At 32.3% G+C, this 18,278-nt stretch overlaps 2 protein-coding genes and 1 long non-coding RNA gene across 4 annotated transcripts; 1 reads left to right on the top strand and 2 right to left on the bottom strand.

Moving 5' to 3' along the window:
* Positions 1-378: 378 nt before the first annotated feature.
* LOC129917963 (poly(A) RNA polymerase, mitochondrial) lies at positions 379-17,021 on the top strand. 2 transcript variants are annotated; one of them, XM_055998228.1, is made up of 3 exons: positions 379-625; positions 690-1,518; positions 16,100-17,021. In XM_055998228.1, the coding sequence occupies exons 1-3, from the start codon at positions 499-501 to the stop codon at positions 16,947-16,949; spliced, it is 1,806 nt and encodes a 601-aa protein (XP_055854203.1). In that variant the 5' UTR covers positions 379-498; the 3' UTR covers positions 16,950-17,021. The 2 variants fall into 2 exon arrangements, with proteins under 2 accessions (XP_055854203.1, XP_055854204.1); XM_055998229.1 differs by lacking the exons at positions 379-625; positions 690-1,518 and adding an exon at positions 9,123-9,216.
* Positions 4,843-6,626, bottom strand: LOC129917965 (uncharacterized). Its single transcript, XR_008772903.1, has 2 exons — positions 5,181-6,626; positions 4,843-5,113 (listed from the first exon to the last, which is right to left on the bottom strand). It is a non-coding gene; the product is annotated as an uncharacterized LOC129917965 (long non-coding RNA).
* On the bottom strand, positions 11,067-12,326 carry LOC129917964 (tetraspanin-2A). Its single transcript, XM_055998230.1, has one exon. The coding sequence runs from the start codon at positions 12,055-12,057 to the stop codon at positions 11,329-11,331; it is 729 nt and encodes a 242-aa protein (XP_055854205.1). The 5' UTR covers positions 12,058-12,326; the 3' UTR covers positions 11,067-11,328.
* Positions 17,022-18,278: the final 1,257 nt, after the last annotated feature.

Raw genomic sequence — 18,278 nt, forward strand, 5'->3', positions numbered from 1 at the left:
TCTACTCGAGGAGATACGAATGTGTAGCTGTTGTACTAGATTTCTACTCACGAGTAAACTATAATTTTTAAAATATCGATAATTTGTATGTGATCCATTTTAGCTCAGATAAAATTTTTCGATAATTTGTATGGGAGCTAAAATTTAGCGAGCTGCGTACCAGGCTTATGCTAGTAAAATTGTTACTTGGGCGATTAACTTATCATGAGTAAAATACCACCACTAAAGGAACGGGGCTTTTGGTGACCACATAACAGCAGTGTCCATGTCCATTATTTCTGAAAAAGTTCACAAACAAATGTTTTTATTCGTACTAGTTTCATTGGTGATTTAATAATTTTTTTAATTTTTCAAACAGCTGATATTTGACATTTCTAGTCTGTCATTTGAAAATAAAAAAAAAAATATGTCATAACCTCAAACTTATGATATGAGGCGGAAAACTTTTGGACTTGGACTAAATTTGTAAATAAAATTGCTGAGAATACCTGATTAATCATGAACAACATTCTGCGGCATGGATTTCAACATGTTGCCCTAAAATATTTCAATAATATAAACTCCCATGCTGGAAGTCTAGTTAGGCAGATATCACTTGGAAGTATTCATCGCCAACAACAAAAAGGTACCATGAACTTCGTTACGATGTTTTGTTCAAAATTTCATTTTAAATTACCCCTTTCGAATAGAAAAAATTCATACTTTCGATGAATTTGTAAATGGAAAACGTTGCCAAGCTTCGCGCAGTATTGTTGTTCAGGTTAGTTCAGAAAAATCCTTCCCAGAACTCTATACGTACTGTGCTGACTTTGGTACAATTATCGATGCACAACACTATCGAATGTATCACGAAGAAGTCCATTATATCTTGATAGAGTTCTCCACCGAAGAAGAAGCAATGCATGCTATAGATTCATCGGCGTACAACGAGGATTTGTCAGGCGTTCCGGTGCGTTCGCCATTTCTATGGTTTAAAGCATCCGGAAAGAAAAACAAAACTCAACAATGTAAAAGACCACTTGTAGTTGTGGAAGGCACAAGACAATTTCAAAATGAAGAACTAAGTGATCTACTGCGGGTGGCAGAGAACTTAGACAAGCAAATCGAGATTTTGCATCAATCGACAAAATTAAACGATTTAGGTGTACGTTTGAGGTTTTTAGCAGCATTACAAATTGAATCGTCGATCTCTGGAATGTTTCCGGCTGCAAATGCCCAACCATTTGGATCCACAGTTAATGGGTTTGGAAAGACTGGCTGTGATCTGGATTTGATTTTAAGATTAGATTTCGATGGTAGGCAGGAAAACAAGGATTCCCGACTGGTGTATCATACGAAAGAGAATTTAACTAATGGACGATCGCAAATACAACGGCAAATGGAAAGTATTGGCGATATGATGCATCTGTTTCTACCTGGAGTGTGCCACGTGCGAAAGATTCTACAAGCTAGGGTGCCAATTTTGAAATATCATCATGAACATCTTAACCTGGAAGTGGATTTGTCCATGAATAATTTGTAAGTATGATACTGCTTGTTGTTTATTAATTGATAAATTAAGCTCCGTGAAGCCAGAACCAAACAAGTGTTATTCGTTTTTCCACATTTTTTTCATGTCCACTCAAAATTATTGTTTGTCCACCCTTCAAAAAGATTTTAGAGCAAATTTTTTTTTATAGGAAGTCTGAAAAATCGTCTTTATACTCTCAAATTCTGAGATAGATGTATAAACCAAATACCAAATATTATTTTTTTTTCATTCTCTTTATTCAAATTCAAAAAAAATTTTGCACTGAAAAATTGAAAATCCCCAAAAATTAATTTTGTTTCAAAAATTCAAACTTCTGTCGTTTGTCAACCTTCAGTCCACCGTTTGTATACATTCCGTTTAGGTACCGTAATTTGTACCGGTACCTAAAAGAATTAGTTTTATTCTTTCAAAAAATATTTCCGATATCTCTTTTACTGCCCGAGATATTAAAAATTTATGTAGCGGTCTTTGACTCAGAAACAGCACTGGCCAACCAAATTAAACTTTTTTTTGCGACAAGAACCAAAATATACTTTTCTGAAGGTTTTTGGGTTGTTGAACTCGAATCCGCAATCAGAAAAAATCTATTAGCCTTCGTTCTTGAAATATTACCGTTATTAAATGCAAAAAAAGGCTTTTTTTCAACGGTTATATTTAAAGAACGGAGGCTAATAGAATTTTTCTGATTGCGGATTCGAGTTCAACAACCCCAAAAACCTTCAGAAAAGTATATTTTGGTTCTTGTGGCAAAAATTCTGTGACAAGTGACTTAAACTTTAGATTAAGTTAAGTTTCTCTTTGGCTTTTTAACTGAAACTTAAGGGGTTATATCCAGTTGTAAGTGCGAAAAAACGTTCTTTTTTGCGGATTTTTTGTGAAGAGGCATTTCATTATACAAACATAAAGAATACATGTACATATAGCAAATTTAATGTATAAAAATAATTCGCTGTGTATTTAGAAAAATATTGGGTTCCGTTATTTTTGTAGTAGATCTCCTAAACGACCTCCAAAAAAAGCTGTCTGGCGGTGAGCAAGATATCTCTGATACAAATCACCCAAAATTGAAAAATCCAAAATATTCATTTCCAGGATAGACAAATGCAGGTAATGAACGAAGGAATAGTCAAAATTTTGATTTTTGACAAAATGGCGGCTTCTCAAAGACAAAAATCGTTTTTTTCACGAAAATTTACACTTTAAAATGGCATAAAAAATCCAATTATTGTCAAAAACCTTTTTCCTTCGTTCATTACCTGACAAAAGTATCAAAGAAAATTCAGTAAAAATTTCAAGCCGATCGGTCCAGCCGTTCCGACTCATTCTCCCTTTCTTTTGTGAAACTGTTTATGATTTGTGTTTTGCACCAGAGGCCTGGAATTCCAACACCAAGAACGATCTTTTTACTTTTTTTTTGTTTAAACAACCTGTTTTCTTATGACGTAATCACGTAAAATTATCGTCCGTAAACCGACTATACAAACAACCATTGTTTTTGTTTTGTTGACTTTCGTTTTAACTTCCAAAATATTTATTTGCGGAATGTAGCATCCACTTTCAACGCTCATTTTTAATCCACTTTAAAAGCTGAAACACAATCACGCTTTGCCGTCGATTTTGACAACTGCGAAAAGTTCAACTATAGGAAATCTGTGTATCCTCACACAATGACGCTTTTCTTACGTACGCTTTTTTTGACAAACGTAAGGAAACGTAACAAAGCGAGCAAAAGTTAAACCAGACTGAACTTTTGCTCGCTTTCTGACATTTAACAGACATAGTTACAGTCACCCACATTATTATTGCGCCAAATGTGAATAAAAAAAAATAAATTATTGCAAAACTATGTGTGTTTTTTAATTTCTCTATATAGATTTTGCACAAAAAAAACGACATCGAGATATTTTAAATCAAAACAATTTACGTATTAAAGACAAAAAAAATTTAATGATGTTTTAGACTGAGTTTTATTGTTAAAAACAATATATTTTGATTGGTTTTGTTTTTATAACTATAGGATTAAAGAATAAACAAATTTCTATGCATTTTTTAAACACATTAATATCCTTTTTCATTTTTCCACAATTAAATTAAGATAAAGACTTGGCCCAATAATTTTGTGAGTGACTGTTTTTTTTTATTTGACAGCAGATTTTATGTTGCAATCAGCTGTTCAAAGTCAAAGTGACAGAAGCGCGCTTTGAGGATTTCTCAACGTAACGCAACGAAGCGACGCCCTGAAGCGTGATTGTGTTTCAGCTTTAAAAATAGTATTCTCTCTCTTACATATTCTGCCCTAGCGAGCAGAGATGGCAGAGTAGATTACGTCAGGTAATCTACTCGGTTAACTACGCGTAGTTAATCGAATAAACTACTCGCTTGATTTGTTTCATGTACTACCTACATTTGCTACGTGCAATAACTACATAAAAAACGTTATATTTCAAAAATATTAAAAAATAAATAGCTGTGTTTTCGTGAGAATTTGGTTTCGTAAAGTAAAACCTTTTCAAAGAAACCACCCCAAGTCCATCTGGTTTCAAATATTCTATTCAAATTTACACTATCACAGCTATGTATTTCGATTTGAATAAGACTTTGACAATTTGGTGGTAAAATTGGCATTTCAAACTACATTTTGATCTAGCGCTACGTCTGCTACATTTAATTATGTAACTACATTAAACTACGTTAACTACCTCATTTATGTAGTAGACGTAACAAATGTAGGAAATCAAAAAAAATCCAATTTTTGCCATCTCTGCTAGCGAGGTATTCCGTCGGAGCGGAGATTTTCCGCAACGGAAAAAATATTAGACAAATTCTACTACGCACCGCATCGCAATAATTTAACATGCGTCAGATTCAAGATTTTAATAGTGATGTGCAAAATATACCGATATATCGATAAGTTGGTATATCTTTCGATATTTTTATTTAAAAACACCTAAATACATTTAAATTGTCATATAACTATAAAGAGAGTTTCATTTCATAGTTTCTCATAAGTAAGAATGTCAATGTACGGTAAATTACACCCTTGCGTTAATTTGAAAATGAATCGATATTTCGATATTTCTATTCAACAAAATATCGAATCGAAAAATATTGATAATTTTTTTTGAGAAGGCCATCTCTATAATTATCACAGATGACAGAAAAAAACAACAGATGAAAAAAAAAAAACAATTCAAAGAATAACAAACGAGTTGAAGTTATTTCATTGAAGAAAATTTTAGTGTCCATGGCAAGTGTCGCGTTATTTTTGAAAGCCGAGTCCAAACAAATAAGGGTAAAAAAAAACTCAAGAATAAAAGGAATATTTTAAAAAGTGAATGAAAATTTATTTGTGAAAGACTTTTGCCTGTAAGGCCCCCCGCCCGCCAGTGCCCGCGATTTCTTGTCTGTTTTCGATAGTTTTATTTTATGTTGGACTTATGAATAGTCAAGAACATCCTTTTTTCCAATCACCAATATCCCTTTGACGTGGTCCAATTCAATTCAACTGATTGGGCAGATCTTCCCAATTTATCCACAATTTTTGGTGATCTTTTTGTATATACTTATGTTTTTTCGTTTTGCCTAAACACAAAAATCCTAAATAAATAAAAAAAATTTACTAAAATACTTTGTTTTCTTTATTACTTACATTTTAATTATTTATTCCGCAACAAAAACTTGTCGGAGGGCTTCGGAAAAAAAATGATTTGTATCTGTCAAGAATACAACAATTAGAAGTACTTCATCGCATGCAATGACATGCGTTGAAATTTGTCGGAGAAAATTTCCGATCAGCCGATCGGAGAAATACCTCGAAGCAAAAAGACTCCGATTCGTAGAAAATCGGAAAAAATACGCTCCGACGGAATACCTCGCTAGGGCCGATTTTGGTTTCATTGTAGTTTGTATTTGTTCGTTTCTTAACCGTTACCGTGTGAGTAATGTTGGAGCCAGTAACCGAAACAATAGCAATAGGATAAAATCTTAAAAAGAAAACGATTAAAAATGAAAAGATTTCGTCTTAATTCTATTCATACATACGTCGAAATATTTCTTTAAAAAAAAATAAATCATTTGATTTTTATGCGGAAATTGTATTAATGGTAGTTGAAACAACTTAAACAAATTTTAAGATGCAGTCATAAATTTAATTGAGATATACTGATGGTAAACAATTTTCTTTGCGGGACTAACATTTTAAAGAGTTAATTCATGTTTGTTTTTATTACCCTTGAATATGAGCGATTTTGAACCCCAAATATTGAATTTGCTTATAACTTGACAACATACCAGGTCCAACTATAAAACAAAACCTGTCTCGAACGAACCTTATCACACACACACACAAAATTTCATAAAAATCTATATCTACTGTCATTCGGACTTCAAATATAGAATTTAACTATAACTTGACAGCGACACCTACTGGGTCCATATCACACACACAAAATTTCACAAAAATCTCTCCAGTCTGGTCAAAATATTCAATTTTTCTAAAACTCGATAACAGCGCCACCTACCGGGTCCAATTATAAAAAAAAACCTGTCTCGGACGGACCTTATCACATAAACAAAATTTCACAAAAATCTGTTCAGTCGTTCGTTCAAAATATGAAATTTTTCTATAACTCGACATCAGCGCCAACTACCGGGTCCAATTATGAAACAAAACCTGTCTCGGATGGACCTTATCACATCCACCAAATTTCAGAAAAATCTCTCCAGGGGGCCAATTCTGGTTCTGTGAATAAGTGAAACGAAAAGCTTTTCACTTGTTCACTCATTTTATTCTCGTTCTGTGAAAAAATGAAAACAAACATCAAAAATATATATATAAATATATATTTTTTTCACTAAATTATTTGTGATATCATAGGATGAGAATCGTTTTTCGTTTCAAATGAATCGAAAAAGTGAAAAGAGTGTTTGAAAGCTAAAATGAAAAAGTTTTTTTTTTCGATTCACGTTTTCACAGAACCAGAATTGGCCCCCAGTCTGGTCAAAATATGAAATTTTCCTAACTCGACAACAGCGCCACCTACGGGGTCCAATTATAAAAAAACCTGTCCCGGACGGACCTTATCACATAAACAAATTTTCACAAAAATCTGTTCAATCGTTCGTTCAAAATATGAAATTTTCCTAAAACTAGACAACAGCGCCACCTACCGGGTCCAATTATAAAAAAAACCTGTCTCGGACGGACCTTATCACATAAACAAAATTTCACAAAAATCTGTTCAGTCGTTCGTTCAAAATATGAAATTATCCTAAAACTCGACAACAGCGCCACCTACCGGGTCCAATTATAAAACAATCCTGTCTCGGATGGACTTTATCACATACACAAAATTTCACAAAAATCTGTCCATTCGTTCGTTCAGAATATGCAATTTTCCTACAACTCGACAACAGCGCATGTAAAAGGTTCATTCTTCTTTTTTATTGAATATTTTATTTAAAATGGTGAAATAGAATAATCATATATCATAAGAACTATCTCAAAATTAACATTTTACAATTTTGATAATTCTTTTTGTATTGGAAAGCTGATGCCTACAGTTTGTTCCCATTTCAATTTCGTCCAGTTCTGGCTATAGAATCTACGAAAGTAGATTGTAGAAAGTTTGGGATTTTTTCCATACATACAAAATATAAAAATAAAAAAAAGGTCAGAATTTTTTTCTAACAACTCCTTTTTATACAAGAAATCAAATGGTATACTTCGTTTTGAGGTAAAAATAATTTAAACGCTGTTTAAGTAATTATGAAAGTAAATTTAATATTTTTATGCATTTCTTGTGAAATTCCTTAAATCAAATTAAGTACATATAATTATTTCTATATTTATTTTTTCATAAAAAGCTTCAAAATGAAAGGAACTTTTGCCATAGAATTTTTGCGAATTTTATTAATCACTAATAATTGTGATGTGAAAACAAAAGTTTTAAGGGTTAAGAGGTTTTACAGAAAGGTCATCTCTGAGGGGCGTTTTCTGTTACAGCGTGTTTTATTTTTTCTTTACCATATTGAAGTAAGGTTTCAAAAGAAAAAAAAAAATGTATTAATTTTTTGGAAAAACATAAATTGTTTCTGTTTATGTTGAATCGTGCTTTTTTGGTCACTTCCTTCTATATGCAATAAAAATCTTTATTTCATACTTTTTCTCTACGTTTCGTCGTAATTTCTCGACTTCTTCAGGGGTATTTTATTAAATCTGTTAAATATTACCTATATTGAAAACTTTGTACACTATTACAAAAATTGTTTAAACTTACATACAAATATTATTTTGTTACATTTATTAATTGACAGATGATTAATAATTAAAAACTTTTGAATTTTCTAAAATAAAAATATAAATTATTGACATTTAATAAACAAAAGTTAAATAAAAAATAAAAACATACTGCACAGCACTTTAGAAAAAGTAAAGCCTGAACTACATCAAAACACAAAGTCAAAAAAGTACAAAAAAGTAAAAAAAAGCTCAAAATATAAAAATCACATATATATTTACCTGACATCTATTGGAAAAAAATTAATTAAAAAAGCTCTTTTGTTTTTGAAGTTTTAAATTTCAAATAAAAAAAAAATGAAAAATAAACAAATTACAGTCAACTCCATCTTAGTCGAATCGTCACAGGACACCAAAATTGGTTCGAGTTAGAGGGAAATTCGACTAAGAGGAATCTTTTTAATCTTTCTGCTGCAGTCGGTTTCATTTAAACTTTAAAAAAATTTGAGTTAGAGAAAAATTTGACCTAAAGGAAGTACGACTTATAAGGAATCGACTGTATTTGAAATTTCAATTGTTTGTCAAAAGAGCTTTTTTTCGCAAAATGACAGGAACTATGTGATCGACGAGCTACCTTACGGAAAGGATATAAAATATAGTTTGAGTGTATTTGTTTTTAAAAATTTGTGAAAATTGAAAGCTTGGTCTTGTTCAAGCTTTTTGAATCGAATACTTTTTTAAAATGAAAGGGAGATATACAAACAAGCTACTAGGGGGAACAAGAAAAAACATCGTGTTTACTTTTTTGACTTTGTGTTTTGATGTAGTTCAGGCTTAAATGAAAAACAATTTAAATTTAAATTTGAATTATAACAGAAAATTACACCGCTCTTATGGCGTTTTTAATTGGCAACCCGGAATTGTTCTTCGATTCGGAATCCCAATTGAACAGTTTTTTTTATTCCGAAGAATCTGAATTTTGGTGCGAATGTGTTGGTTGACTTTGAAATGTGTCACATATATGTGTATTGGCGCCAAATTTCATTTGTTTTTGTTTTTTGGTCAAGTGTGACATCTCACATTTAAATCTATGAATGTGTGAGTGATTCTGCTTCTGATTCTGTTTTTAAAACCAGAAGAGAAATTCTCTTTTTTTCAGAATCAGAACTGTCAGTTTTGCCCAATTGAACGTTTTCAGATTGCTTTTTTTTGCTTCCAGATTGCCAATTATAAAACGCCATTAATGCCAAAGAATAACTTGCTATTTTATTGTCTCTATCTTCTTAAGTATTCATTGTTTTCTCTATATTTTGTTGTATACGTAGACTTTCAAGTGTGTATCTATTATTTGTTCTCTTTTCCTTGTCCATTATTGTTGTATTATCGAAGTCTGCAGAGTGGCCAGTTGTTTCATCAACTGCTTTGATTGCCCTTTTGTTTATCTTTTGTAAGTTGAATTAAGAAAAGTAAAGGCTTCCATTTATTTCTACGGGGTTGGAACCTAGAACTTCTGGTGTGACAGGCTATTGCACTGACCACAGGCTATGTGTAAATAAAAAAAACACAACGAAACACTAGAGAAATTTCACTGGGAATAGATTTTCTGTTTCGGGAATCATTCTCCTCATCGGGAATCTCCATCGGGATTTTGTTTTAAAAAGCAAATAGTCATCTTGATTTTTATTCATCAAGTTTTTTTTAAAGGTCAGAAGTCAGATACTACCACGTTTTCTTTGTCGGTTTTCATTTTGCCTTTTTGAGCGCGAAGGCAACCCAAATCTCCGAGAGTTGAAAAAACGTTCTACAGATTGAGCCATTCTATATAACGTCGGTCTCATAAGAAAACCTCGTAACTCCACTTTTTTTCAAAAATGACTTTTGAATGTCATAGTTTAGAAAATATGTCAGCGGAGCAACCCAGAAAATTTGGGGTCATTCCGAAAACTCTAAATAGACTTAAATTGAACAGCGCGTTTCTTTCCAACTACTCTGTTGTTTGTTTACTCTTTCGTCTCTCCTGTAAAATTTTGATTTTGGGAGTTACGAGGTTTTCTCATGAGACCGACGATAAGTTGATTTATTGATTCGTGCAAAAAAGCAAATTTATACTCTCGGAAGTAACATACTTTTTTAAAGGTTTTCCTTTTTAAAAATATGTACCTAGGTATGTTCCTTTTTATATTTTATTTTATTTAATACTTTTAAGCACACGATCCACAGTTTTCCAAAACCTGCTTACTTCATCCTTGCTTTTCTTGCAATCAGTAGCAATTTCTTCATTTTTCTTCATCAAATCAATCAAAGTTTACACTTTTATTTAGTAATATTTTAAACACCACGCAGTGATAGGTTTTGTGGTGCACCTAAAGGATAACATCTTCATGGAACTTAAGATTTATCGTAAAATCTTAAATCTTGAAACTTGGTCGAATAGAAGAACTGGTAGTTTCTAAAAAATAAACAAAATTCAAATCTCTAGAATACAAGCTTCTCCATTAAAGTTATATTTTTGGGATTGAAACCTTTTTAAACACTGCTTACTGACTTGAATCACCCCATTTTCATGCTAAAAGTCATGTAAAAATTTTCAAGATTGCAATCTAATATCGGTCGGAAAAATTTAAATCTTCTAAAAGGTGTCATTGGCACTAAAATGAAAGATAGAACGGTATCCAGAAGAGAAACCAGTATTTCAAAATTTCAAATCAGAATCCACTCAAAAGAACTAATGAAAAAAAAACAAACACAAACATAATACAAAATTTCAGAATTGAGTGGAAGAAATTTAAACATCATTGAATTTCAGGATGAGTGAACCCTAGAGTGAAACCAATCGAAAACGACATATGAGTCAGTGACGCGCGCAAAGTGTGCAATTTAAATTTTTTCAAAAATAAGATTTTGATGCAATCTGTTAAATTTTAGTGAATTCTACAATCGCTCAAACCAGAAATATCCATTATATTCTTCAAATTACCCATGATTAGAATTTGAAAAGAGTAACATGACTTATAGCGTTTTCGTCTACCGTCCGGAACTACCCAATTCGGAATGCCAAACATACACATTTTAATACTTTTTTTGATTCTGAAGTTTCTGAGTCGCTGTATTTGTAATAGAAAAACATTACCACCACCTATCACACTACTGTCCAATTATCTTCTTTTAAATTCCAATTTTACAATTCTCTTATTAAGCAAAAAACAATAGAGACCTATATAAACAGTCCAATTAATGACAAATTCCACCTGGTAATAATGACGCCATATTTTTCATAGAAATAAGAACAGAACTGAGTCATGTTTTAAGATTTTACACAAATATTTTATTGCGGTTCATCTTAAAAAAAATATTTATTTTAATTTACAAAATAGAAAAAAAAAACACTATTCGCTAAAATGCTTTAAAAATGTTACTTATTTATATGTATCTGTATGCACTGTGTATAACTTTATGAAATTTAAGCGTTCTTATCGGAGGAAAAAGTTTCACTGTAGTTGTACGTCTATTTAAAAGAATAAAAATATGGATTAAAATAATGAATGCGATCCACAACTGCTTAGCGACGATATGCTCTGGCTTCGTCCTCTTCTTTCTTTACTGCTTGAATGAGTATCAAACTCATGACTCCACACACCACATTAAGCATTCCCAAAGCCATAGCCAGGCCAACAATCCAAGAAGACTTGCCACCAAGGAACCATGTAAGGGAATCCACACAACCAGAGAAGAATGCATTTCCTGTTACTGTATCCCTGCAAGATGATGGCAGAGGTTGCCTTAGGTCTAAGTAATCCCATGGTCCGTCGGCTCCACAACAGCCAATGTTCTCTTGAATCATTGTTAGCACGTACGACGAATATGAGTATTCCGAGGTCATGACGAATCGCTTAAGGCTAACGCGGAGCAATGGCTGCAAACTAGAATGCATTGTACTGTAAGTTAGCAAGAAAGCTGATCCTAATATTGTCAGCAAGAATCCAAAGATTTGTGTTCCAATGAAAACTGTCAACGCAAGGATGTTTTCCATGAGGGCACTAAGACATCCTAAGAAAGCAACTGCCATCATAATCACACTAAGTGCAATCAACACGTAGATTCCGATGTAAAAACTTTCTGCTTCCAAAATACTGAGCCATTCACTAAATCCAGGTTCTGCCCTTATCCAGATTGTAAGCGCGAACAATGACGTCGCTATTAGCCATGCGACAACATTGAAACAGAAAAGAGTGTACTTCACACATCCTATTTGTTTCTCCAATTGATTCTCCTGTCTACCGTGTCCCATTTTACCTTATTTCAAGGATTTCTCGTTTTCGTAATTCGATTTATTAAAAAAAAATATTTTCCCTCTCGCCAGTTAAACCTTTACTAAAAAGTAAACCACACCTGTCGTAGAATGTCTGAATTTTCATAGCACGAAATTGTTGAAGTTATGATAAGATAAGAAGTGCTGAGCATGATAAAGAGGTATTGTCACCTTAATCATGTTGTTATCTTTGAAATTTTATGTTTGTATTTGGGTGTTTGTATTTTAATTCTTGTAACAGAGGGCGATCCAATGCCTAGCTGTAGATAATGGGTTTCAGTTGTATGGGACAAGTGAATTGCCAAACTGAGTCATAACTATGTGATTCGATAAGGATTCCTAAAGCAAACAAATTAATCTATTTTCACAACTCCAGTTGAGCAAGGTGTTTTCTTGGAAATCGGAAGTGAGTCTCTTTAGGGTAAAGCTTTTGTGAAGTTAACAAATACAAACGAATAGTTGTTAAGCTTTGCAAAAACTTTTTTGATCAAAGCTACAGCCGAACAGTCGAAACCTAGTAAATGCTTTTGGGAATCATAAGAAGTGTTAGTCATAATGACCATTGTTTAGTAGAAATCTTTAAATCAATAAAATAAAATAAAAATGTTGAAGTTTTATAGATTGATTTTTTAATAATTTATAAGCATAAGTAATCCAGTCAAATAAGGGTTTAACCTCGGAATGAATGTTAGTAGAAATTTTCTTTGCTCAATATCTTCCTTTTGCCATTCTATAACATATCTCAAAAGTCTAGAAAAATCTCATGTCCGCTTGTCGCGATTTCAAGGTCAAATCGCGAAATGGAGATTTTCAAAATTAGCAAAAATAGGCTATGGTATATAAACATATGATGATGGAGGGGCAAATTTTAGGATATGCACTAAAGAAGATTCTTGTTCATCTTAGGAATAAGTGCTAATAGGCTAATTTTTTCATTTTAATCTTTGTTTGGATATTCTTTAACTACCCTCAAAAATCTAAAAAAATCTCATGTCCGCAAGTCCTAATTTTCTTGGTTTGAAAATAAGGTGCAGATTTTAAAAAATTAATAAGAAAAGTTTAAATTTTTATATGTATACCAACATAAGCGACATGATTTGAAGGTATTTTTTAACACTTATTCCAACAAAACTCACAAACAAGTCAACCTGACCATCCCTGAAAAGTAATGCACCTTATTCATGTTGATCTAACACAAATATCTGAAGAGTAGTTTTTCAATTTTTTTCAAATCTGCACCTTATATTCAAACCAAGAAAATTAGGACTTGCGGACATGAGATTTTCTTAGATTTTTGAGGGTAGTTAAAGAATATCCAAACAAAGATTAAAATGAAAAAATTAGCCTATTAGCACTTATTCCTAAGATGAACAAGAATCTTTTTTAGTGCATATCCTAAAATTTGCCCCTCCATCAAAAAATACCATTATTTCGTAGGTATATATATTTTTTGTAATGGATTGTTTTGATTTTCAATAATGATGGATTCTAAAATCTTCATTCAAAATTTGGTTCATCTACCATAACTTTTAAGGGTTTTTCGGGAGTAAGTTTGCAACTGTTATAATAATATGAGTTGACAGATGAAAAACAGGTATAACTTTTTCCAGAGACGTCAGATTGTCTTGATTTTAGATTTTTTGGAAACAGCATTAAAAAATACCTTGAAATCATGTATCATATGTGTATATAATACCATAGCCTATTTTTGCTAATTTTGAAAATCTCCATTTCGCGATTTGACCTTGAAATCGCGACAAGCGGACATGAGATTTTTCTAGACTTTTGAGATATGTTATAGAATGGCAAAAGGAAGATATTGAGCAAAAAAAATTTCTACTAACATTCATTCCGAGATTTACCCCTTTTTTCTCCTTATTTGACTGTATTAAAGAGTAAATAACTAAGGTCCATTTTCTTCACTCGGAGTTGAACATAACTTGAGAAGTTTTAATATAAAAATTCTCAAGTTTTGTTCAACTCCGAGTGAAGAAAATGGACCTAATTTGTTCAGACAAATGTTCTGAATAGAGTAGTCAACAATTATAAGCTTTTAAGACCTAGAAAATGATTACTTATTTCTGTTTTACTCCCAAGATCGGGAGAAAAGATACCACCCTCTTAAAGTCATTCAGGACGATTAATTGAACGTCTTTTAGAGAAGCATTTCAAAATTTTGCCGATAACCTCAAAAATTTATTTGCTTTTCCTTTTCATCCTTTTCCTTTTTAGCTTTTGTTTCTATTCTCTATGAAACATTACTTTGGCTCTGTAACATGTATTTAAACTCGTAAATGATTAGATTGGGGTGGTACCGTGTGTGCGCTGTCAACTCACCTTTGATTTATTTTTTGATATTATACAAATTTTTTTTAACAAACTACCAAATAATGGATAAAAATGAGAAAAATTGTTTGACAGTTAGTGAAATCGTAAGTGAATCGCATGGTTTATGTGCTTTCTTTCGATATTGGTAACGATATCGGTACAACGCAAATCGTGTGCGATGATTGTATCGTGTATTCCATGCTTAACTCGTTGTTTTGTTACATGATGCATGCATTGACTTAATATATATGGACTGCTAGAAGCATATTCAGGTAGGTTCCACTTGTTTCTTCGCGATACTAGCGCCCTAAAAAAAAGCGGCGAATAAGTGCAACATTTTTGACGAAGTGCGAAAGGAACAAATATAGAAAAACAGAGAAAGCACTACCTTTTAACGACAGATGTCATTCACTAAAAGTTTCCTCTTTTCGCCGTCTAAGGTTATACCGCTAGTAGAGCTAGAAAGATGTGGAATCAATTTTTTTTTCAATTTTTCTATGGAAAATTCAAACGACTAGCAGTCCATATATAGTAGATCAATGGATGCATGTTTTTGTGACCAAATTACCAAATTTGAGTAAATAATAATTTAAATCCATAAATCTGAATTATTTTGCTTTTTTTTTTTAGAAAAAGTAATTTATATGTACATATATACGAATCAATTTGTTTCCAATTGTGTGTGTATGTGTGTAAGTGTTTTGGAGCACTATAATTTGGAATTATCTGCAGTTGGAAAATATCCAAAAGTTAATAGAAAATGCAAAAATCAGTAATTTGTGTAAACGAAAGTGAAAATGGATTAATATACTAGGTAAAAATTTGTCTTTTGATAGTTGTGAAATCTTCTTTAAAAGACCCATTTTATTCACTATCCTTCAATCCAATTATCTATTAATAAATATTATTCGGAAAATTATGGCTCAGTTTTGGTTTTTTTTTCTCCATAAACAAAACAAAAAACGTGATATTTTCATCCAAAATCTCAAGTTTTTCTTGCTCAACTTCTACAATTTCCGGAAGTTGAGAAAAAGTTTATAAACTCTCGAGTTGAAAAAGTTTTTTTTTTCAGGAAATGGCTTAACCCACTTAGGTGGCATAATACCTGTTTATTAACTCATTCATTTATTTTTACCATCCATTATTTGGATTCAAAGAAAAAAAAAAAACAATTTCTTCATATGGAAAAAATAATTATTTAAAACCTTATCTACAATGATATTAATTAATTTATTCGCTTTTACTCAAACTCACCAGCATACAAAAAAGGTATAACCCGACCCCACCAGATTCAAAGCTATCCGCAGTAGCATTTCCCAAATATTAACACTGAACAAAAAATTTAAATGCAGGCACCAAGAGAAAGGAAAACGTAAATTTATACACTTCGTCAAAATTTTATTCGCAACTCGGCAGCAGCTTGTTGTTTTTGTAATATATATACAGAAAAACTCACTCGTGCCGAATTGGGCCACTGGACGTTTACGGTTCAAACGGACTTCGTATTCATCGAAAAACATAACACTAATTAGGTCTAGTTCGCTATACACCCCACCTTTTTGTTTTGTTTGCCGGTGTTATTTTTCCTTTTACCCCTTGATAATAAATATGTTTGCCATATTCGTATAAAAATTAATTGAATTCTAGAGTAAAAATAATAAATCAATATGTAAAACTTTTTTTCTTTTTTTAGATCCGGTTTCTATATGTCCGAACTGCTATACATGTTTGGTGAAATGGATGATCGAGTTCGCCCGTTAACATTCTGCATTCGAAAATGGGCCCAATCATGTGGTTTAACTAATCCCTCACCGGGACGATGGATATCAAATTTTTCGCTAACCTGTCTGGTAATATTTTTCCTGCAACAAATGAAGAATCCTCTCCTGCCATCCATAAATCTGTTAATGAAATCTGCCAGACCAGAAGATATGCGAATAACAGAAGACGGTATTAACTGCACGTTCCGGCGAGACTGGAGAGAACTGCCGTTCAAGACTAAAAACACATCCCGAACTAGTGAATTACTATTGCAATTCTTTGAATTCTACTCCCAATTCGATTTTGCAAATCGAGGGATCTCTCTAAATGAAGGAAAAGCCGTATCCAAACCAGATCATGCGGCATTGTATATAATTAACCCACTAGAACAGTTACTAAATGTTAGTAAGAATGTGAGCCTTGAAGAGTGTGAGCGAATACGAATAGAGGTTCGTAATGCAGCTTGGGTGCTGGAGTCTGAATTAGAAAATCAAACACTGCCTGAGAATGATCATTTGAAAACAGAATGGGGAGTATTGAATTTGTTTAAAACTCCGGAGCATGCCATAATCCGGCCGAATATGTTCTTCAAACAGCGAATGGTTGAGGTGAGAGAATTGTTTAATGATTCTGAGGCACGGACAGTACCTATGCCAAATATGGAATTCAAAAATAATTCTGTCAAACAACACGTACAAAGTGTGAAGCTCAAGGGCAAAGGTGATATAAAACAAATGCGATTGAATTTCGATAATGAGAGTTCAAAAAGAAGAAGAAGATGAAAATAGTGACAAATTTGTTATTTAAACAAAATGTAAAAACAGTTTTTGAAATAAATTACTTCCTTAAGATAATTGTTTTATTTTTATTATTTATTCGATTCCATCAAATCTATGCAGTTTGAAAAATTAACTTTAGTGCAATTTACAGGAATCCATCACCCACATATGCCTGATTCACAATATTGCGAAACGACGAGACGAGAGCGTTGCGAGAGTAAAATTGATATCTAGTTTTCGATGCTTGGCAAAATAATATTCTTCTTTTTACAAAAATTCTTCTATTTCCTGTAAAACATAGACAATCACCCAAAAAAAACTTTAACATTACCAAATGGCTTACGATTTAAATGACCAAGAAAAAAATCTCGTCTCGCTCTCGCCTCGTCGTCTCGCAATATTGTAAATAAGGCATTAATCCTGGGGTGGAATCGGCTAAGGTGATTGTTGATCATCACAATAAGTACTTTTGTTCCACGTAAGGTGATTATCAAAGTGACGATCACCTTCTTGTTATAGATTGTGGGTGACAGTTATTTATGTGTCACTTTCACTTTCTATTTTTATAGCAATCCTTTACGTCGAACTTCATTATATTAAAAAATAATACGAAAATTTTAGTTCTTCCCCGTGCGAGTCGAATACTCATCGAAATCTCTGCACTTGTAGGATTTTGGTGATCTAATCACTTTACTCAAAGTAAAGATAGGTGATGGTCAAAAGCGGCAATCAAAAAGGTGACAATCAACTATCACCTTAACCGATTCGATCCATGTATCAAAAACCAAGGTTCAGCCTATTTAAATGATTTGACAAGAAATTTTAAAACTATTTTCTAACACGGTGTTTGTGAGGTTGTATTCGAGAAAATAGATTTTAAAATAAAAATGTGTAACCACAGATTTCGAAAGCATGACACTAAAAGATAAAATAGCGGTTTACTTATTTAAAAGAGCTGTTGTAAGCAAGAAAAAAGTGAAAAAAGCTCAATTTGTATAAGCTGTTTGATTAATAAATCAAACAGGTAAACTTCCGTATTTGACATTTGTTTCAGCGTTTTTTGTTTAACAAGGATTTTTCATTATCCTCTTGAGAGCATGAACCAAAAAGCCAGAAAAAATTGTTTAACGATTTTTTTTATAGCTGGGTGTAAATTGAAATTATTTTTATAGTAGGGTGTAAATTGAAATTTTTTTTATTGTTGGACCCAATTTTCGACTACTCGGTCACTAAGCTAATATATTCCAATTCGGATCAAAAACGCAGACTTTTCACAGGAAAGTGACAATCTTTATCGTCGACGAAAAAATATTGCACAATAACTGCAATCAA

Source organism: Episyrphus balteatus, chromosome 4, assembly GCF_945859705.1.
Source record: "Episyrphus balteatus chromosome 4, idEpiBalt1.1, whole genome shotgun sequence".
Classification (NCBI taxonomy): domain Eukaryota; kingdom Metazoa; phylum Arthropoda; class Insecta; order Diptera; family Syrphidae; genus Episyrphus; species Episyrphus balteatus.